The 23,531-nt window shown below is 33.1% G+C and overlaps 2 protein-coding genes across 4 annotated transcripts; one reads left to right on the top strand and one right to left on the bottom strand.

Moving 5' to 3' along the window:
- The first annotated feature begins 722 nt into the window (after nt 1-722).
- LOC119830991 (protein disulfide isomerase CRELD1-like) lies at nt 723-3,439 on the top strand. Its single transcript, XM_038354190.1, has one exon. The coding sequence runs from the start codon at nt 992-994 to the stop codon at nt 2,117-2,119; it is 1,128 nt and encodes a 375-aa protein (XP_038210118.1). The 5' UTR covers nt 723-991; the 3' UTR covers nt 2,120-3,439.
- Nucleotides 2,141-22,630, bottom strand: LOC119830990 (active breakpoint cluster region-related protein). Of its 3 annotated transcripts, none has more exons than XM_038354187.1 (21): nt 22,232-22,630; nt 21,786-22,032; nt 21,433-21,625; nt 21,148-21,304; nt 20,825-21,074; nt 20,360-20,522; nt 18,411-18,552; nt 12,566-12,676; nt 11,559-11,744; nt 11,106-11,303; nt 10,225-10,344; nt 10,004-10,126; nt 9,659-9,850; nt 9,192-9,386; nt 8,780-8,975; nt 8,514-8,707; nt 7,994-8,169; nt 7,230-7,369; nt 6,616-6,761; nt 5,470-5,594; nt 2,141-5,271 (listed from the first exon to the last, which is right to left on the bottom strand). In XM_038354187.1, exons 1-21 carry the CDS (start codon nt 22,508-22,510, stop codon nt 5,034-5,036), a joined length of 3,771 nt encoding a protein of 1,256 aa, XP_038210115.1. In that variant the 5' UTR covers nt 22,511-22,630; the 3' UTR covers nt 2,141-5,033. The 3 variants fall into 3 exon arrangements, with proteins under 3 accessions (XP_038210115.1, XP_038210116.1, XP_038210117.1); XM_038354188.1 differs by having other exon boundaries at nt 21,433-21,556; XM_038354189.1 differs by having other exon boundaries at nt 21,433-21,532.
- Between the last annotated feature and the right edge of the window lie 901 nt (nt 22,631-23,531).

Here is a 23,531-nt window from a genome sequence, read left to right as displayed (position 1 = left end):
GTAAAAGTACTAATATATAGTTTTTACAAAAGTAATAAAATATGATATGTTTTGATAAAATTAGATTTTGATTGTAGAGTTATGGTCGCAATTTCCTTATAAGTAGAAGCTAATCAAAAGCGGTCCAGTGAGAGGTCACTCGCTGGTATTGTGTAATTGTCTGACATTTTGCCATCTCATGGATTAAATGATTTTGTAGAAAGGAAAGAAAAATTTATACATATTTTTTTGTTTTACCCAAATAAATGTCTTCAAAACGTTGAGACGTATTTCAATAATTTTATAATTTCCACAATTACCAAGAAATTCGTGGCATTAAATTTTTTATAGCATTGAAATGAAAATCGATCACGAGTTATGTTAGTTATGATATGTTACTTTGTAATAGGCCTACCGTGGTCCCATTTAAATTTAGTACATTTTTGAGAATTTGCAGGTGTTTTATTTCTATGTTAATAATAACTATTCATGCAAAGAATTTGTGCACATTTACAAGCAAGCTCCTTTAAATTTTATGTTATGGTAACATTTATCTATGTTTTGCATGGTCATTTCACATCATTAGAAGGAGACACACTACTGCCAGGAAACCTCTCACTCCAACATATATTCATATTGCACAATGCAGTCAATGTTAGTAGTTTAGCGTCTATGATTCAAAGCCACTATCGCATTGATTTTTCGTCTGTACTTTTTAGTTCGTTTTTGTGACACTTGACGTCTGAGGGTTGACATTTGGTATTCATAACATATTTCCGATAACATAGGGCATAGGTACATATTCAAAAAATTGATTTAATTTTATAATTCATAATTTACAAATTGTACATAACAAAAATATTGTATGAAATTTTTTATATATACCTTATATGTACGCACATGCATGTTTTCTAATTACTGAAATGTTGTTGCAGTATTATCATTGTGATTTAAAGTGTTTTTTTACCTAGAATAGTCATTTAAGCATAATTTATTGATTTATTTAAGAGTGATGTTTATGAAAATTTTGCATACAATGCTGACGAAAACAATATTCATTTGGTTTGTTTCCACAATTTCTTTAATATATGTTGCTGGAAAAGATGTGAAACACCAACAACCGAGTAAATTAAACGAGTGTCTTCAGTGCAAGGTTTACAGTGATTCGTTTAACAGCTGGTTAGAGAAGACTTCCCGTGGAAAGTTTGAAGGTGGAGATGCTGCTTGGGAAGAATCGAAATTAAAATCATATGCACAAAGTGAGGTTAGACTGGTTGAAATACAAGAAAATCTTTGTTCAGAATTAAGTTCACATAAAGACGAGTGTTACTCAATTGCAGAGCAAGCAGAGCATTTAGTAGAAAAATGGTGGTTAGAAGAGATGGATAAATCATCAGATTTATATACTTGGCTCTGTATGGATAATCTTAAGTTTTGCTGTCCAACGAATCACTTTGGTGAGTTATGTGAACCCTGTCCCGTGCACAGTAATAAGATATGTAGTGGGCATGGTGTTTGCAGTGGAGAAGGAACCAGAAAAGGAGATGGTTCTTGTATTTGCAATAAAGGCTATACAAGTGAAGTCTGTGATCAGTGTGAAATAAATTATTTTAATGTTGATGGTGAGTGCAAACCTTGCCACAAAGCATGTCAAGAATGCTTTAGTTATGGACCTGACAGGTGTAAAGTTTGTGCTTCTGGTTGGCAATTACAAGATGGATTATGTAGTGATATTGATGAATGCACTTCTAGTTCAGTCTGTAAGAGTAATCAATTTTGTATCAACAATATAGGATCATACCATTGTTTACCATGTGATAAATCGTGTAATACATGTACAGGATTTGGTCCATACAATTGTACTACATGTAAGCCAAATGATAGACTGTGGTCTGGAAAATGTATGGATGATAAAACAACTAATGCACATTTATCTAGTGCTGATAAAAGATTATTCTTATATGTTTCGTTAAATACTCTAATGTATCTTTTTTACCAAAAAGCCAAGCCATTAGCTGTAGTGATGGGAGCCTCACTTTCAATTTTGATCTTTAAATTAGAGAGTGTTTCTGATATAACTGTAATAGACACAGTAAAAAATTATGTAATTATATTTTTAGAATCAAATGAATTGCTGTGAGAAAATAAAATAATTTGGTAAAGGTGTATTAAAAATACATTTTATTGTGAAAAGGTTCATAGCTACATTTTAGTATCATTTATATACAAAAATTAAATACAAAATCCAAATAATACAAAATCTAACCTTATAGGTACATACTCTACACACAACATCAGAGATAACAAAATCTAAATTGGGTATGAACAAAGGGTAACCATATTTAAAATGTGTTCCTAGATTTTACCCTACCGGGTTATAATAATTACATTGGCCGCTGATTTGGCAGTGTAATTTATTGTCACTGTAATGATTTTCAGTTGTAAACTTTGTAAAAGTATATATAAAATAATTACAAAAAATTAAATATAATAATAAACTTTATAGAAGCTTGATGTAACTATTGACAGACATTTGATGATTAAATTGTTACTGGTCAGAAAGGAAAACTTAGCTACCAAGTGCATTTATTATGTAATAACCAAATGGAAAAGGTAAATGTATGATATCAAATAGTGTCTAATTTTTATAGTAACTAAATAATTAAACATTTAAGCACAAATAAAGAATACTGTAAACAGAGTAATTCATATCTATACCCTCAAGTCATGTTTCAAATAAAAAACCTCATTACGAAGCAAAATTGGTCATTGTATCATGACCACTAATTGTCCCTTTAAATTTTGATAAAATGACTTGTGCAAATAATATTATTTCATTTACTATTCAACTAACAATATGCAAAAATAAACAAAATATGAGTAAAAAGTTAGTCAGTATAAATAGTACACAAGTGAAATGCTTATATTTGTGTTATATATAATATTATATCTAAAATATTGTGTAAAAGCTGTCAGAAAATAACTGTGACTCAATAAAGCTAGAAGGAAAGTACACAAATACACAACTGTGATTTCTACATTTTCTACGAGCATCTTGGGGTAGTATGAACTTGCCTGCTCTTCATAATAGGTAGTAAGTAGAATTTAGGTTGCAGATGCAGGTTACGACAAATTTCTGTGAAGTTTATAAAATAAAGCCACCTAAACAACTAAATTTGGCTTGTTTTGTATTGCGGGTGAGAATTCGTAATCAGAAATTTTTGATGTTTTTAGAGAATCGTTATGGTTAGGCTTTTTTCTTCCTAAACTACACAGACATAAGGAATCCGGTGCTCGGCACACAATGCACTACGGACATAGAGTAAGTAATATACCACATAACCATGCATGACCAGCAGCCAAGTTTATACTATAGCGAGACGCTCATTTCTAGTATTTTTCCATGTCTATTCATTATGGTGTACAGATATTGAATCAAAATAAATGACTTTCAAATGAACCTTGTTATTTTTTGTATTATATCTTGAAATTCTGTGATGCTGTAATAATACAAGAAGATTTGAAGGCATGTATACCAATAGGTACAGTGTACATATAAAGAATTCCTGCAACAAAATTGTAGCAGTGGTCTTTGGTGAAATGAAAAACAATATGGAAGTTCTTTGAACAGAGATAACTTAAATACTAATTTATAATAAACACAATTATATATTACTTAACAAAATAGATTATTTCTTTCAATGTGTTTCATAACATCAAATCAATACAAATTACAAATGAAATAAACTTTGTTCTAAAAAATTTCATTTTTTGGTAAATTGTCATCATTAAGTACTAACTTAGTAGGATTAGTTGTGAAGTAAAATACTTAAATTATTTAACTCTAGCGACTGTATGGTGTGGGCTATCTTTAAAGTATCGATTTATTCACTTGTACTAGAAGCGGTACACAAAAATACAAAAACACGACTAGTACTGAAAATGCTGAAACTTAAAAAAATTAGTAAGTATTAACTTGTTTTAGTCTTAAGCCTGTTTCTCCTTAAAGCACTTAAATTTGCAATTTGCTATTTTAAGCAAGTATAATCTAATCGCAATATTTTAAAATTTAGTTTCAGTCTATACCAATATCGCTATCCATGAATTACTTTTCGGTCCCTTATAATAATACTCTTTAATCCCTTTTTGGAATATATTAAAGATTCACATTCACCTATGACAGTTCATTGCATTAATATTTCTTTTTAGTTAAACTTACCATTCTTAGATCTTTTTACTAAACCCCATTATAATTTAGTTTTTCTTTGCAATCTCGCATTTTTTAAAGTTATTGTAGAAAACATAAAATCAGTCATTATTTTGCACATTATGGAATGTATTGGAATAACAGAATAACCGGGTTTTGAAATTCATTATATAACCTATACATACCTATTACCTACATAATATAAATAATGTAATTTATTAAGATGATTTGCTGTCATAAGATACTTTGTGTTTGTGTTTTGTTATTATTTAATAGGGACATGAAATTTTCAAACATATTCCCCATTCATAAAACAGTGTTCTTGTTAATTTAATCGAATAAAGCACCAATTAATTATATTGCATATTTACAGAAGGTATTAAGAATTATTACCCACAATACATTTCAGTGCGTAAAAGCCAAACCAACTTTCATCTGACAGCATTTCATCTGTACATTACAACAATGATTATTATCATCAATAAAATAGCATATAGGCCATACACACTTGCTAAAGCAAACTACCAAATTACACCAAGAATCAATTTATCCCCATTGATATATTAAGGTGTCTCCTAGTTAATAATAAAAAACGACTAAGGCCTCGTGTAGTAATTTAACAAGACAGATAGACATCAAAAAGTATTTGTTTCCTTCCCACTCCCAGTTGTATTATTGACTTACTTCTACGACTATATTGTTGTGTAAAACTAGCTTGGCAAATGTGTATATTATCAAAAACTAATAAAACGATATAACATCTAACATTGAAGTCAAAAAGTGGCGGGAAATGTTAAGGACTCGATAATCGATACATCACAAGATGGCGGACTATTATTATTATTTTTTAATCGAGCAGCGTTGGTGCTCTATGATGCGATGATAATTGAGCGGCTAGTTGCCTTTGTTGCAATAAACAATAGAGTATGCCTGCTTGGGCCATGGCATCGACGGTACCAGCCGCTAGGGGGTCGGTTCGTTGTTTGGCTCCCGCACCCGAATTCGATGGACGAAGTAATGTAGGGCCAAATACAGTTGCCAAATTGTGCAGCGACATTTTATTTTCCGCTTCGTGTTGGTTAACTCTAAAAAAATAATACGACATAGTAATCCCTATAGCATTGAATGTCATAAAAATAAAATCAAACATTAATTAATTCAACAACTTTTATCTATATCAAAAAAAAAAAAACTCTTTTGAGATATGTGTTCATACTGACGTTTTCTATGTTTTATAACCAATAATCTAATTAAGAAATAAAATAAATAAGTAAAAAACTTACTTCACAAAGTGGTTTAGGAGGAAATCAATACAATTTTTGTTGAGATCAGGAAGTTGTGCATAACACTTAAGAAGAGCATGTCGTCTTGTATGTGCTGGCCCCGAGTCCACTGAAGTACCAACACCCTACAATGAAAAAAAAAATGGAAAGATTTAAAATTTAGTTTTTACACCAATTCTCATACACATACATGTTTGTTTATATTAATTAATCTTTAATAAGATCTAGAATATGGCATGTTCACATAAATGCAATCAAGGTTATGGCACAGTATGCAAACAAACAGTATGTAACTCCCTACAAAAAATGTAAAACGGCTCCGTCACAAAAACGTGTGAATGACGAGTCCAACTCAAATTTAGAAAATTTCTCCCATTTTCAAAATAAATATGACCGGTGGCAACCCGAGTTTTATCATGCACTGTAAAAAAAAGGATACTGCAGTCAAACGATTCTCGTTTGGCTCGCATCATCTATACGTTTGGATACGGCGAAATGTGCAAGACCGTTAAACCAAGTACCACGTGGGTTTGAAAATGTTCCTTGAGCCAAGCGACACATTTTTAAATTGATTTTATTTAACGATAAATCGGACAAACTCCAAAGGAGTTTGTCTTCAGAAGCAAATTTTTTACAGTGTGACAACTCAGTTGTGAGAAATTCCAAAGTTATAATTGTAATTTATGTTGCTAGTGTTTAATAGTTTTATTACCTGCCCATGCACGAAAAAGAGCTGATGAAAAAGTGCTTACCCTTTTTAAAGTATTTGTATATTTCATGATTTTACTACAAAAAACCTTACCAATTTTGATAGCAGTGGGCCCCATTTTTTTATTTGCCCCAGGGCTCTAGGTTACTTAGCTACGCCACTGGACGAAAAGGTAAATTACATATACATACTCTGGCACGCACAACCCAATTGCATGGGCGTTAATCGAACGTGCCGGGAAAATAAAGAGAAAATAATAACAAACAAACAAAAAATAATCACAAAACATAGATTTGATTAAACTGATCTTTACTTCCTTGTACGGATGGTTTCGATAAATAACTCCATACGAATAACTAAAACTATTATAGGTAGATAATTTTTTTTTTAATAACATTTAAGAAGATCTCAAATACATCATAATATTGTTATAATACCTGAGTTGAGCCCCAAGCTCGCAATAATTCCGGATAGAGAGCGTCGGTGAACAAAGCTTCGGGTAATTCTCGAAGGTACAGTTTTAATACACCCGTAACACTGTGTATATCAACTTCCTTCAACAGTTGTTCTGCTTCATATGCATCTGAAAATATTTATATTACTAAAGTCATAGAAATATTAGTTTCAAAAATACTATGGCAGGGCAATGGCTCACATATGTATATAATTTACTTGCTATTCACCCCGGCTTTGAACGGGGGTACATATAAAGCCTATGCCACTCTGTGAACTTGCAGCTTGCTAATGGCGAAAGAATTTTTGAAATTGGTCCAGTGGTTTTTGCGTGAAAACGTTATAAACATAGAAAAATAAAAAAGTTTCCTATTTATAATATTAGTGTAGATATAAACTGACCCTCTGAAAAAGGAATCGCACCATTCAATTAGATTCACAAATGACCTTTTTTGTTTATACGAGGAAGCAACGGAGCAGACGGGTCACCTGATGATAAGTGATCATCATCATCCATATGCATCTACGACGCAAGGGACATTGCGAGTGTGTTGCCGACCTCTAAAGGCGAGAACCACTAGTCTCTTATTATACTCACTAGTCTCGAAGCTCTTCCTGAGTCGGTTCAGGTCGGAGGCGCTGCCCGACACGCGGTACACGCCCACCTCGTGTATGCCGCGCCTCTCCACTTCGCGCACGCACGCACTTATTATGAATGGAATGTTGCGCTTTTCGCGTCTGTGAATTTACATGAATGAGAATCATTTTGACGCGGTATCGGACAATGCGGAAAGTGTATCGTGGACGTGGACTTGGTATTGGGTAAGATTTCTCGAAAAAAATATACTGCATCGGTTTAAAAACGGATCCAATTTTGCACATTATAAATTTTACATATCAAGAAATGTAGTTTAAAAATCATTCATTATTATAATTTATCATGTGCTTAGAACTCAGTATCTAATAGTATTAATATGACAAAATGTAAACTGCTTTAAAATAATTGTTAATAAAAAAGTGTTAATTTATTAATCACACAAGAACTCATACATTAATTACGTTTGATACAAAGTTTTATTAAGTATATACTAATATCGCGTTTAGACAACATATGATTATATATTAGTAGCATTCGCATGCACTGCGACTTAGCGTGGGACTGGGCTGGCCATGTCTGCAGAATGTCCGAAAAGTGGTGGGCGAATGTCTGCAGAATGTCCAAAGTGTATTTCCCCGACAAGAGTAAAGGACTACGTGGTAGGCCCAGAGTTAAATGGCGGGACGAGCTGGACTCATACTGGTTCAAAATCTCTCACAATAGGGAGATACTACTACTACTACTACTACTCCACGTAGACATACTTAGCGACATGCGTGATCTTGGCGCCGAAGAGCGCGCCGGACTTGGCGTTGGGCACGTGGCGCGCGGAGCGCTCCGGCGGCAGCAGCTTGAGGCGCAGCGGCAGCGAGCCGCCGCCCACGCACACCGTGCGCGACACGCCGCCCGCCGCGCTCTCCGCCACCCACTCGCGGGACAACTGCGCCAACATCATCACCGTTGTCGTTGTTATTCATATACGTATTAGTATTTTGTTGTCATACTTTGAATATAAATTGTGATTTGAATATGATGTGATGTGATATCTATAACGTAATATATATTATAATTTTTATTTCGAATGGATCAAAATTAAGATATTGTTGAAGACTACAACTACACATTTTATGCAATGAATGTTGATAAAAACAGACGCTCTATGATAAACAAACCGTTGTGTGTTGAGTTTGAACTTATTAACTTAATTTGATAATGTAAACTATAATATATTTAAAAGATTTTTTACTCTATAAGTTCATTTTATATTTGTCTACTTATGCTTACCTTAACCGTGCATTTCCCTCTCAGCACTGGTCGAGCAGCATCCTCGTACAACAACAGCCGTAAATTTTGCGAACCCTCGAGATCAATTGTAAAACTTTCATTCCAGCGCGGCTGCGCACTTCTACACACCAGCTTTGACTTCGCTTTCCGGAAATAATGTCCATATGAATCTACCTCAACGATTATGTAATAGTCTGGAACGCAATTTTTATTTTGATTATTATTGAGAAAACAATTAAAAATACTTCACATTTTCTAGAACGCACCGGCGGCGGTGTCGAGCGGCGCGGTCATGCCGCCGATGTGCAGCTGCAGGTCGCCCAGCAGCAACGAGTCGTCGCGGCCGCTGCGCAGCAGGTACGAGCCCATGTCCGTCTGCAGGTAGCTGCGGCACGCCGTCACCCAGCTCTGCAGCTCCAGCATGGACACCGTGCTGGAGCCGGCGGGTGGCGCGGAGGACGCCTGAAATTGAAACATTACCAACATTACAAATCATTGACTATTATATGTTATAGATTTCAAGCAAATTCTAATTCAGTGAGTTCGTGTGGTGTAATGTTGCTCTCAAGAACCACTGAACAAAAATAATCTTACTGGTGATCGTTATTACATTGGATAACTAACATCACATAGACATTGCAAAATAATTGCATTAAAACAAATTACTTTTAATTATACCTGAAGTGCGTGTATGGAGTCAATCCATTGCGTGCGCTCATACTCCGAGCTCAGGAAGAATACATGGTGGCGCTGTAATGTACGCGCTGCCACGCGGAAAACTAAGTTGGGGCTGGCCAGCACGAGCTGCCCTTCTAACTCTGCCAGCTTCTTGCGCTGTTTTTCTGCACCACCACGACCACCGAGACGAATTTTCTGTTTTTGAACGTAGACAAACCATAATCAAGCCATATATGGATTTAAATCAATGAGTTGTATAAATAAATAGGTATTTTTTTTACATCATAAAATTAGTAATAATAATGATGCAAAAATTATCGAATATCACTGTTTTTATTACATTTGATGTAAACACACAACAATAACATTTTTATAAACCTATCGTATGCAGGATTAAATACATTAACTTTAAACTCTCTATATAATGAGATAATGTGAGAAAAAAACAAGATGATAAGATGACGAACCTTATCATCTTGTGCAGCTCGCTCCTCAGCTAAGATTTGATCTCGCACGGTACAAGCTTGCGACTTGAGCGCGACTATGTTAGCAGGGTTTGTCTCTTTCTCCACTGAACTCCCATCTTCCTCTACTACTACTATATCTGGCAGTGTAATGAACCATTTAAGTTCAAATGTAAATTTATCCCGACCGGAAGCCTGAAAAAAAAATTTATTTATGTAATTGAAAGAAGAAATCACACCAAATAACAGTTTAAACAAAGGGGAATATTGAAACAAAGAAAGAACATAATTGAAACAAAGAAAGAATCACGTTTAAATATAACTTTCCATATACTTATTAGCTATTACCTTATATTTTGCACATGCTATAACATCATTGAATAGAAACAGGTGTCGTAATTTCCTATGTCCATCTGACAATTCTACTATGAACGAGTTCTTTACTAATCTCCTTTGTGCACGATCAGCATTCTGAAAATTAAGTAGTATTAAAATCAATGCTGCTATTGAGCGTAAAAAAGACAAATTTACTGTACATAGAAATAAATCCCATTTTGTGTAGTACTTACAGGGAACATAGATTTTGTTTGAATAATATTAAATTCATCTAAGAAGTGTTGTGTCATATTCAGAGCTTCCGTGAGCATCGCGTGGTCCGGGTGACTTGCAGGTGTATATTTTATGAGATCCTAAAATGATGAAACATTCTTATATAAGCTAATAAATCAATCGAAATCAATTTTAATATTATTATTTTCATGTTATGAATATAGATTTAATGACATTTTATGAATGGTAAATAGGTTAAATGCAGAATATCATTAAAGTCTCTACTTTGTTATTTAACAGCATGCATAGTTTTCTTTTTGAGACATAATTTTTTTTTTTTGAAAAGCGTGTGCCTTTTTTTAATGATCATGATTGTACTAGTGGCTATTCTATACCACGAAAGATTTAAAAAAAACAATTTTATAATAATTGTGCAGGAGCAGATCTATGTTAATGTCTCTATCTTTGATTGACATGTCTAATTTTATAAAACTTCTTTCGTTGGTAGACCAATGGCGGGCAATTGTTTAATTGACATAATAAATCTATTGCACCAATAATTAATGTAATAACTAATACATAAGAGATGGATTGATATTGAAACATAATTCTTTCGTACAAAATTGTCGCCAACGTCCCTAGGGGGTAGGGGGGAGAGGGGAGTTACCACTCCTGATTCTAAAGAACAAAAATAGGCACAATTGTATATTGAAAACAAAAAGAACTGCGTCCCTCAGATGAAACCCAAAGGAAACATAGATCAACAAAAAAAACACAGTCGGATTGAACACCACGTTCGTTTTTGGGACCCTCCGTTAAAAAGGCTTATCACTTATCAGACACATCCACCAAGCTGTATTGTAGCATACATTATATGATCATTTGAGAGGACGCAACTCACGTGCAAGACGAGCGCGTTCTTCTGCACCCTCGCGACCGGCTTGTGCAGCAGGTCGTCCAGCGACATCGGCTGGCCGCGGCACGCGATCTGCCGCGTGAGGTCCGCGAACCGCTGCGAGCTGCCGCAGCGGCGCCGCACCGCGTCCGTCGCGCGCCCGTAGTTGTGCAGGAACGCGCCGTACACGTTTATGTTCTCAGCCTGCGCGGGTACGGAATAATCCACGTTTTCAACTTATATACCGTATTATTAAGCTCGATCGTTAGTTTTTTGTTTATTATAATAATATATTAGAGTGATGGGAATCGAAAAATTATTTTTGATTGGAATAGTATCCTGAAACGCCATGTGAGAACATGAAGAGCTGACTTGATAAAAAAATAATTGAGAGCTGTAATGTAGACAGTAAAAAAATAGTAAGCAAATTGTGAAAAGATAACTTTAATGATGTATTACCATTTTCTTAAAGTGTATTCCGACACACAACGGTTCTTCCCAACTAGCTACTGCCGCTTTCAGACCTTCCAGAAAGTTTTTATGTAACTCATGTAACTCAGATATCTTGTAGAATATAGTCCCAAACTCCTCTTCAGTTATCACAGGTTGAGACGTTGACAGCGTCGCCTTAATGGCATTCATATACTACAACAAGAAACTTATAAGAAACTAAACACTATACAAAAAATCTAAAATTGATTTTTCCATAATTTTATTATTCACAGTATTATTTAATCCCATGTATCGAACAATAATAACACTGAATGTTTGAGATGTCTTCAACAAAGCTAAAAAAAGTAAGTCAAACTACCGCCATCTATATGACATGATGATTAGTATTTCTTTAGAATTAAGCAATAATGGGTCGTGTTTTTCTTATATTTTGTTATAAAAAGTTATCATATTTTAAGTTCACCAACTTTGTTAATTATGAATTTTCGAATATGTCGTACATCTACTACTACTGACTATGATACAAATACAATGAAGACATGTATCAACTCAATATGTCTGTGATATACTGCACTGGTAAAGGCGAGTGAAAACGAGATTCTTCATACATCCCACCCACACCCACAACAATGTATTTGTAAATAATCGTGTAAATAATGTGTACCGAGCATTTGTCTCAAACTCAACATACAGCATCATTTGTTGTCCAGAAATTGAGGGAAGCGTTTAATGCTCTCAATGCAGACTGAACTTAGTCGTGTGCGTTGCTGCGCCCAGTTATGTTAGTTATATTTTTCAAAAACTTTTTTCCAGACTAATCTCTCGAAGTCCTCCGTAATTTGATGCTTTTAGCTCTCCGTATGCGTTAATCGCCCGACAGCACCTCGTATACGCTTGCCTTTATAAAGTGTTGGAAGCGGACGAGCGGTACAATCACATCATAACAAGAAATTTATTCGATCATTATTTAAAATATGAGACTTATACTCTATTTTCATATAGATATATTTTACCTTCTCCATAACGTAAAGACACTCGACATAAACTGTTTCGCTTTCAATAATACTAGTGACAATACAACGGTGCATTGTAAGTCTTTCGGCTTCAGCATTGTTACTCGATTCCTGAAAATGTTACAAATTATTGTTAACATTGTTTTGTGTACCATTATATTATATATGAATAAATTAAACCCTATTCATAACAGTAACTCAGTAATAAATTGACCCTAATCTGTGTCATAATATAAACGTTTCTTTAATGCTTATATTTTTGTTTCATAACGAATTGCGATTAGATTGTGTATAACAACAATGGCTCTAGAAGGAAAATATTGACGTATATTGTGTTTTGTATTTTTGAGTTTGGAAGTGTGAAACACGAACATTTCTATGCAAACGTAGAGTAACCATGAGAGCTTTAATATTTCTGTGTGTGTATCTTCTATTCCCATACGTTTTTTCTGCGGATATTGAAAGTAAGAATACTTTTAATTTCTTTGCTTTTATAACTACATTAGTCTAAATTTTTCAATATATCTACATTCTATTAAATATGAATCAGTGGAAATTATTATTTAAAAAACAATTGTATTAATCGTACAGGTTATGAAGAAAACCTAGAATTTACTCCAATTTATGACATAATTTTATTCAACGACATAGCAGAAGTAATCAAAGACTTTGAGACTGGTTTGGTATGTATCATTTACTTTATTGTTATTTTTTGTCGACGCACTTATCATTTTAAAGTTTCTTTTATAGAATTCTCAATCTGATGCACTTGCGGAGAGCGAAAGTAATGAAAACATTGAAGATTTATTATTAGAATATCAGCATTATTTAGATAAAGCACATAAGCAGCGTGTAGATCACTTAGGAAAATTAAATGGAAAAAACAAAGTCCCCTTATTACGTCATGAGAGATATCCTAAAAAGAAAACTACCATAAAAAAACATCATAGCGACTTTTACAATACTCTGCCAAACAATTTTACGCCATCTTCAAAATTATTTCCTCATTTGGGATCTTTTTTGCCGGACTATATGATATCACATAATAGACTAAATAAATATGCACCTGTAGCAAGCGAAACCACAAGAAGTAACAGTCAAAATCCCGACATGACATATAATTTACAGAAACCCATTGGTAAAAACACTTTGTTATCATCTTGTTATTGTAAAGCTACCGAAATACCGTGTAATTGTGGATGTAAGCAATGTTATGTATCTATGGAATCTATACCTAAACCAAAAGATCTTTTTGCTGGTAGGGCGAGGTACTTAGACAATACACTTGACAACCTCATACCAAAACACTTATCAAATATAAACAACAATGATTTAAAAATTCGAATCAAGATCGACATTAAGTTACCAAAAATAATTGAAATGCTAGAAAAATTCCATGAAAACACAAGTCAAGATAATAAAATGATAGAGTCTGATCAACTGATGTCTAAAGATGCTGCAATGAATTTATTTTCGCCCTACTTGCGATTACCCAGTCCAATGGAGATATTTAAATATAGCATAATTCCTGAAACATCGTATTCTATGCCTATACAAACAATAACTATACAAAAGAAAAAAAAACAACGAAGTAATTCTAATAAAAAACACAGGAAGAAGTCGTTAAGTATAAAAACTTTAAATGCAGATAAAAATGGAACTGCTGACGTAATTATTAAAAATAATACTATAAGTATAAGTGATTTAGTCTTGAATAGTACTTCCTTGGGTGTTAAAAATATAAAAATAAACAATAATAATGAGACAGATATAAATTTGAGGAATGTAAACAATAGCATTACTGGAAATCCAATACCAAAGGTAGAAAATAATCACTCTAATGAATTCATTTATTTAACCTTAAATATATCCAACAATCACGATGAAAATCAAACAGACTTTACAAGGCACGAGAATAGTATTGAAACGGGGGATATTAAAACGAAAGACAATAAAACTGGATCCGAAATAAATGTGCGCGAAAAAAGGCAAATTAAGCTAAACAATGACACTGGGAAAACTACGTTTACAAGTGGAGCTGGCAACAATTTCAATGAAACAATTGATAAGAAACTGGAAAAAATTATAAGCGATGATAATTTATTACATTGGTCTGTAAATAATTCACCTATTATTAAAAACAGCTCGAATAATATTAACACTTTGATAATTAATCTTGAAAAAAGAAAAACCAAATTTAATATGACCAAAGAATCCATCCGAAACAACCATTCTATAGCAATAGAAAAGGCAATTTTTGGAGAAGTAGACTGGAATGACATGGATACAGTAGCCCCAATATTTATTTCATTGGTCGGTAAATACGTGAGAGGTGTTTTAACGTTTTGTTCTGATACAATATGCCACTCAATGAAATGTGCCGATAAAATATGTATCCATAGGAAGTGTAATCCAACCAATCGTTACAACAATAAAGGTCATTGTTTAGGGACCAACAGCACAGGTCAGTTTTCTATACGTTATATTATAACTTTTTTCTTTACCATAACTAATAATAATAATTCGTTTTTAGATAGTACTGCGAAAATGGAGTCAATTATGGATTTGCCGTCTAACGTAGCATTTGAAATTATTGAAATATTGAATAAAAAATTGAACGCTAAAATGTTTGGTAAAATGACAATTTGTATGGGCTTTAAGTGCATAACGTTCGTGGCATCAAAAAAAATAGTAGCTAAGGCCAAGTGTACTACGAAGGAACTGACTATGGCAAAAGAATGCCCATTCAGCAAGAAATATTAAGACTAGGTAAACCATATTCATTTCTAATTAAAACCAATTAAACACACGTAAAAGGTCTTTGTTTATAAACATTTATTACGGGATTAATTGATATGCTGATAACGCGCCGCAGAACGCGACGCTTAAACTCGTTTATGCTACGTTGTTTCTTTAAAAGCTTGAAATGTTATATATCGAAATTGTTATATATTTTCTCCTATCGATGTGTAATACACAGGTAAATTATTGCGATTACATATACAGAAAGTTTTGAAATTAGTACCTGATGCAGATTGAAATGGCAATAAATTGTAAAGATTAAGCGTTAAATAAACTTTGGTATAACTATTTATAAGATTTAATGCAAATTTATTTGTTCTAGAAAATAAAGTATCATAACTTTAAACTTTTTTAATTTACACCACCTATAACTTTTTGATTTCTTCACACAGTAAATAATATTTATTTTAAAGAAAATTATTTTTAGAACGTATTATTATAATTTCGAATATATTATTAACTTTATGTTTTCAGAATAGAGGTCATATATACTTTAGTCCCTGGAAATTTATTCGTAATACAAACACAAAAATTGTTGACTTTGATGCAACCGGAAATTATACACAAACGAGTATTTCTTCACACCAAATTATGAACTTAAAAGAACAAGTCGGAAGTCTACCTTTATGGAATTCATCATTCCCCACATTTACATCTGTATTGAGTGGTGTAAGAATATTTTTAAAAGAAATGTTGGGTTTACGACCAAACATGAAAAAACTAAAAATACTAACAAAATGCGGAAAAGATAAAGATATGTGTAATTTTTTGACATGTCCGAATATTCAGAGTCACTGTATTTTATGTGAAGTTAATATGACGGATAAAAATTCAACATTGTGCAATAAAATCAATACAAATTTTTTAAGTGGTCAAATTAAATTTATGCCTTTCAATACCACGATGACATAAAGGAAATGTTCAAAATAAATGATTAAAAACGAACACCTTATGAGTTTTTTTTTTTTTCAAACCCGGTTAATTTTATAAAAAAATAGAATATTTTCCTAATTACGTAATTGATTACTTTAGTCTCGGTATACTGTTTATCACACAGGTAAAGTTTAAGGATAATTAAAATGTTTATGGTATGTTCTAGTCATAAGTCATTAAGTAAACATTCCCGAAAGTGCGTTATCTCGCAACAGATAGGAACATACCTCTGTTGAGGCTTTATAAAAGCTTGAGGTGGGACTGTACAAACATTTAATATCAAGGAATCACCATCTTCACATAACTGGCACTATGTTGAATTCAAAAATGTTCGTACCATTTTTTTTATTGTGCATAGTGACTCAAACTTTAAGTTCTCCAGTAACAAGTAAGTACATTTATTTCATATTTTGGTATCGGTCGTTATAAAAGAGATTCTCAGCTTGAGTCATGAAATTGCAGATAATATAAACGAGGGCCGCGGGATCGGCTCAACAATATGGGGCTGGATAACATATCCTTTTTCTTGGTGGAGTTACGAGGTAACGGATAGCGCTACTGATAATCAGTCGATTCTGTCTCCAACAAACGAACCTATTGCTACCATTGAAATTGGAAAAAGGAATGTAACGGTGTGGTGCAATGATCAAACCTGCACAACGATGAGATGTGATAAATTTGGCTGTACTAATTTGACATGCAATATTTACGACACAGACTTAACTGGGGAGTGCAGGATTTATAACACAATAGCTCAGCCGGATGAACCTTCGTCGAAGCCGATTAACCCATCGCCCAAGCCGGTGGATAATGAAAAGGTAATTGAAAATGCTGACAAAGCTATCGAGACACCGGCAATAAATATCAACGCTACGGAGCATAAGGAAATCGATCAACCGACAGAAGAACGGCCAATAGAACTTGAAATGATTTTATCGTCTACCGTTAGCGAAGGAAATGAGAAGAACAATCCGAAGATAGAGTCTAAGGATTAAAAAGGTAAATTATGGATTATATAAAAAAGTCAATGCTAATATGACGTAGGTCTATAACGACATTTTAATTCAAACAATACAACGCTTACTGATATTGTGTGACACTGTCTTCAATCCCGCGGCCACTCGATTTTTTTATCACATACTCTCCTAGAACTTCCGCCCCGCGGATTGCGACTTTAAATTAATAAACCTCTATATTAATTCGTAAGACCTATCCGGAGAATCTTATTTCATTCGTTAATTTCCTTTCATATTACATATATCAACTGCCACCCCTATTTTTATAAATTAAATAAAATGTTTCCTTCAATTTGAACCTATATAGAACCATAGATGCTGGTCTATCAAAAGTAAAGTAAAGTTTTCTCAAATCCTGTCCCATACAAACAAACGGCAAAAAAAAAATTACTAACCAATGTTTTAAGTGTAAGTGTAAAATACCAATACTGTATAGCAATTACTCTTTTAAAAATATTAATATTCAGAAACTGTAACTTTCCTTATTGTTCTATTATATGTATAGATTTATTGTTCTCGTATTTATTAAAACTGTAATTTATGTTCTATTTCAGGTTTGATGAATCAAACAAAACCGTCGCAGAACTTCCCCATCGGTATTGACAAAATAATTGTGAATTATTTACAATTTACTTTTACGCATTTTGCTACGCAATTGGCCAACAATTTGATGAAACGATTAAATATTCAGTCCTTTTGTTGGAATGGTGTATGTTATTACACATCATGCGCACGTCAGGACTGTAAAGTGCATTATTGTAAATATAATTTAGTTACTGGTGTTAAAGTCTGTTCACCACATGAACACACGGGAAGTTTTAATATTAAGTTAAATGGAAATAGAAATCAACCACCTGAAGGAATACAAGTTATGATCTCTGATAATACGGAATCTAATGATTTATAAATATAATTAAGTTCCCTTAATTCAATCAGAGCGAACTAAAGAAGTTACAATGTAAAAAAAACCGTGATGTTTTTATAAATATGTACTAACTAAATAAAATGGCTTATTCAGATAATTTTGTATTATTTTTGGATAAATACATAATTGTTTAGTGCGTTCAAAACGTTAAGCGAATAATTAATCAAACCTGATGCTGTAGTTTTCTCAATACAGGCGGAGTGGCACTGGCTTCGGTATCGGATGAAATAGTTCGTAACAATAAAGGTGTATCACTTGAATCAGCTAATTCTGAACTTGTTTCACTCGCTTCCGCACCATCGACTCCTTGCCTGTATTTATAAATATAGAACAGTTTTAATGAATATCGTTATATATATATAAACATATGTCCATTAATGTTTACTGGAAAATAAGGCTAGAAGTCGAATAATTAAGATTCTGAAGATGTTAGATAGAATTACAAGATACAAATATTGTTTTTTTTTTTTTGTTTCTAATAAATTGTCAATCAAAAACAAATTGAAATAATTCGTGTAACTAAACTTATGATCATAAAAATAATATTGTGACACCTATCAGTCACTATGTTATATTTGTATTTGTAAGAAAATATACTTAATATGTCGTATGCGAATTTATGAACAAAAAAAATGCTAAAATTTATAACGACATTGATTTTTAAATGGAACCTATTCAATTTTTTTTATCTGTTCTAGACAATAGAACACAATGTTTCATGAAGTGTTCTAAAGAAGAAATTCGCTTTTACATAAAAATAATGTAAATTTATTGTGCTTCAAGGTGAATGACCAAATAATTTACCAGTTTAGTCATGATGATTATTTTCTACTTAATTACACGTGATATGAATACCAATACTGATTCACCCTATTTATTGTTGTTATATACTTAGGATGAAATGACAAAAACAAAATACACTCCAAGCACAAAATAACATAAAACAAACACAGTTTGCAAGTTTTGCTTATTATGATCATAAGATTGATGAGCGTAACTAGCTGCGCCCCGCGGTTTCACCCGTGTAAATCCGTATCCCGTAGGACTATCGGGATAAAAAGTTGCTTGTATGTTATGCCAGTTGTCCAGCTGTCTACGTACCAAATTTCATTGCAATCGGTTCAGTAGTTTTTGCGTGAAAGAGCAACAAACACACACACATCCTTACAAACTTTCGCATTTATAATATTAGTGAGAAAGTAGGATAGGATAGTAAGAAGAAGGATAGGATGGGATAGGATTCACCGACATATCACGCAACTTTCATACAAATGAATTTCGGAATAAATTTTAATAACAGGGATAATGTTGATAAGTGTGTCACTGGCTACAAGTGCTACCTATATTCATTAGTATTCTTATAACAAAACAATGTGAGTCACCTTGTTATCTTGAATGACATCATCTAATACTCTGGGCATAGTAAAGGGTAATATGATAATACCTTTCTTTCCCATAACTACTGTTAAGTATCAAATATTTATATAAAAACGTACATATTTATAATTATTTGTTTTATTTTTTGGATATAATAAGGGAAAATGTCTAGATATTTATCATGGAGACAGATTAACAGCACAGGAAATACTGTAGTTTCATAGATTTTACAAATAAACTGTAAAAAGTAATGACTTCTATGTAAGGCCTTGCACACATTTGCTATAAGGAATATAATATAATTAACGAGCAATGGCGCAGAGTGAAGTCAGATTTTATGAGTACAAGTTTATCTGCACAGCAGGTAAAGCTGTATTCACACTCACTCCATACAATCCTATTAATATCCTACTTCCTTCTTACTAATATTATAATTAGAAAATATTATAAATGCGGAAGTTTGTAAGGATGTGTGTGTTTGTTGCTCTTTCACGCAAAAACTACTGAACCAATTGCAATTAAATTTCGTACGTAGATAGCTGAAAAACTGGAATAACATATAGGCAACTTTTTATCTCGATATTCCTACGGGATACGGACCTACGCGTGTGAAACTGAGGGGCGCAGCTAGTATAATAATGTGATGTTCATAATTAAAGGCGTAATGGTACAGGAAGACAAGCCAAGACTTGATAAATATAAGCTTATGTATAATCCAAGTAAGGGCGTGTTCACACTCACTGTATGAAGTAGTGTATGTTCACATAGTTGGGCGCGGTGGCGCACAGCGGCGAGTCGGGCGCGGTGGGCGCCGTGGGCGCTGTCGGTGCGGTTGGCGCGCTCGGCGCCATCGCCAGTGTACTTGTACCACTAGACCCATCTTCCGTACTTGAACCAGCCCCACCTGTTTTGGATTAATCATGTTAGCTGTACAAAATATAATTTGAATAGATGCGCTGATTAACGAAACACAAAATAAATATAAAAAACAATTTAACAAGGTGAATATTTATATACGAAATTATTTTTAATAGATCCCTAGCTTGAAAATGAAAATGACGGGGCTTTTAATGCTATAAAACTAAAAATAAATTTCTTTTTTTAACTAATGATCCATTATTTTTCACTAAATATAGAAAACAAAGGGCCACAAACAATTCGTAATAAATACACAAATTCATTGTTTTAAAAAAAATTAAACACTACCTGCTTGTATATAAACATATTCTCCATCATTTATGTCCACCGGAACTTGATCATAATATGGCTCATCTTCAACATTGCGGACAGCTGCAGGTATACTTTCCAATGAAATGGGACCAGATTTATCATCTGGTACTTCGGGTAGATCAGGGGTAGTTGATGTTACTTCCTCATCTATGGATCTAGGTGTTGCAGCACCACCTGACCGCTTGCGTTCCGATGATAATGAGTTTATCGATTCAAAACTTTTTACCTGAATAAATAAATATTGAGTTATAATAAGGGAATACAATAATAAACAATCCAATAAGACAAAAGATAATTACCCTTTCACTAATGGATGGTGTAGAAGCTCTACTGGCGATGGATTCTCTTGAATCTGAATTACGCAGCCTTCGTCCTAAACTAGATGGAGGACTATCCTCTGGAAGACCACTTTCAGGCAGGGAAGCACCTCTTCTACTGAACACTTTTGGTGGAGGTCTAAAGCAAATATAAATTAACTTTTAATTAGCTGTTTGAAGAAAAAAAATCAATAAATAAAAGATATTCATAACAATATACACCAAAAATCAATGTTTTTATTATAAGACAATGAAAATATAGCTTACTTTGGTGGTACTTTCTTCTTAGCTGCAGCAGCAGGATCTGCGGAGCTGCTCTCTGAGGTTTGTGGTGAATCTTCTGCTTTCTTCACAGCACTCTCTGCAGCTTTCACACCATTAACTTCAATAACTGTTACAAAATCACCTGCTTGTGATGCTGGACGGTTCTTAGATTGTGTGGATTTTTTTGATTCAAGATCTATTAAAATTAAATATTTTATTTTAAATATACTTCAGGAATGTTTTAATACATCTTGATGGATTATTTATGGTTTACCACAAAATTAAAATAATAGAACAATTTTCACCTTATTCAATATTAACAGATAAAATTCCAATAAGAAATATTAAATATTTACCATTATTATCTTCCTCCTTTTCTGTCCTCTGCACAACTTCACTGTTGCACCGGCGTCTAGCTTCTGCAGCAAGGTTTGAAGATAGTTCATTGATACATTGGTTAACCGAACTTCTCTCAGCAAATGTTTTTGGCCTAGTTCTTAAATTGACTTTTTCATCCTCAGTCTCTAACGCTTCGATAGAGTCATCACTTTTATTACTGAAACTGCCTTCACTTTTTTTTGATAAGGAATTTGTGTTTGAACCCTGCAAAACGAACAAAAATTAACGAATTACAGACTTGGCGTGACCACATTATTAATATGACTAGAAACAACACAACTAAAAGCATTTGAACGTTTCTTTCATTATTTTTTTACTAATTCTTATACATGAATATATTTATGAATTAATACAGTACTCCGAATAGATTATTATAAATCAGTTTTCTAATCCGAATTATTACCTGTTTGCTATCAGAAGTCTTATCGTCACTTGTGTCAGTCCCTAAGGGCGGCGCCACTTTGTGACTCTGTGAAGCTGCCTTATGTTTCTCTACATCAGATAAAAGAGTTTCAAGATATTCTACATAAAATTCTTCCTTCTCGAGCTCCTCCCTGAGTATAGCGACTTTCTGTTTATGTTTAGCTAAATTGGCTCTGACATCTTCCTCCCAAGCGGCTGGTAAAGTGCTCTCAGGAAAACGTTGCACCCACACGCGTTGAAAATCCCCGAAGACACTCATCTCTCACAAAACGATTTCATGACAATTTTAAGTTACAATAATCAACAATCACGATTTTCAGTGTATAAAAAATAAATTAGAATATCTGACATCGCAAACGCAATTTTAGTTTTTTTTACGTCGCTGTCTTTCAAGTTAGGGTTGTCAACTTGTCCACTAGTATGAATTTTTGATGGGTATGGTATGTATTAAATACAAGAGAATAGTAGAAATATATGAGAATAAAATATCTGTTTTATATTAGAATTATTTAAGAATGTATTACGCTGAGCACACCTTAATTGTGATTTTTTTTCTCGCATATAGTATTAATATTCATTTCAAATCAATACATCCAAAATGAATTAGTACAGTATACCTCAGAATAACAAAAAAAACAAAGGTCTAATGAAGAATATCCGTATTGAATCATATTTCTAGGTGAGTTCTTTGTAAGCTATTGTTTTCCCTTTACCTAATAGCCGTGCCATACAGGACGGTATAGTAATAAAATTAATATTTCGAGATATAAGACGTCGTCAGTCAAAATCAACCCGACACTTCATTGATAATAATAGAATATATATCTTTTGCACACCTGCTAAAAATATTCTTAATGATTTATCCATTTAATAAAACGATATTTAATATTACTATGTCAGTTCCATGGAATCTAGGTACCTAATTTATCTAACCAAGACGTTTACTTGCAATCATTTCTGATTAACTTCATTTAGCATTTAAAAAGGTATAATCACAGTTAGTTAATTCAAACTAATATATATCTGTATGACTATTTTTGTCAGTATTTGAGATAGTAAACAATTGCATATTAAGTCGAAATACGAATTCTCTGATGTGACCCAGTACAACCAATCTTTCTATTGCATTAACACTTTTTCGTATGACAACAGTATTTTACTTCTGAATAGATGGTGTTACAAGATTTTATTAATATGTAAAACTGTCTTGAATTTCTTTTGTAGATAATTTCTGAATACATTTGATTCTAAATCACTCATTAGGTCTTCATTATACGTTT

This window comes from Zerene cesonia, chromosome 12 (assembly GCF_012273895.1).
Source record: "Zerene cesonia ecotype Mississippi chromosome 12, Zerene_cesonia_1.1, whole genome shotgun sequence".
Lineage (NCBI taxonomy): Eukaryota > Metazoa > Arthropoda > Insecta > Lepidoptera > Pieridae > Zerene > Zerene cesonia.
Note: the sequence above shows the minus strand (reverse complement) of the source record. Positions and strands in the feature narration are given on the sequence as shown.

Bases quoted from the DNA above. Each gene is read 5' to 3' on its own strand.
- LOC119830991 (XM_038354190.1), top strand. From the start codon at position 992: ATGTTTATGAAAATTTTGCATACAATGCTGACGAAAACAATATTCATT.
- LOC119830990 (XM_038354187.1), bottom strand. From the start codon at position 22,510: ATGAGTGTCTTCGGGGATTTTCAACGCGTGTGGGTGCAACGTTTTCCT. The intron at 10,345-11,105 runs GTGAGTTGCGTC...TCATCATTTTAG, and splicing joins AGAACGCGCTCGTCTTGCAC to GATCTCATAAAATATACACC. The intron at 5,595-6,615 runs GTATTATAACAA...TTTTCATTGTAG, and splicing joins GAGCTTGGGGCTCAACTCAG to GGTGTTGGTACTTCAGTGGA.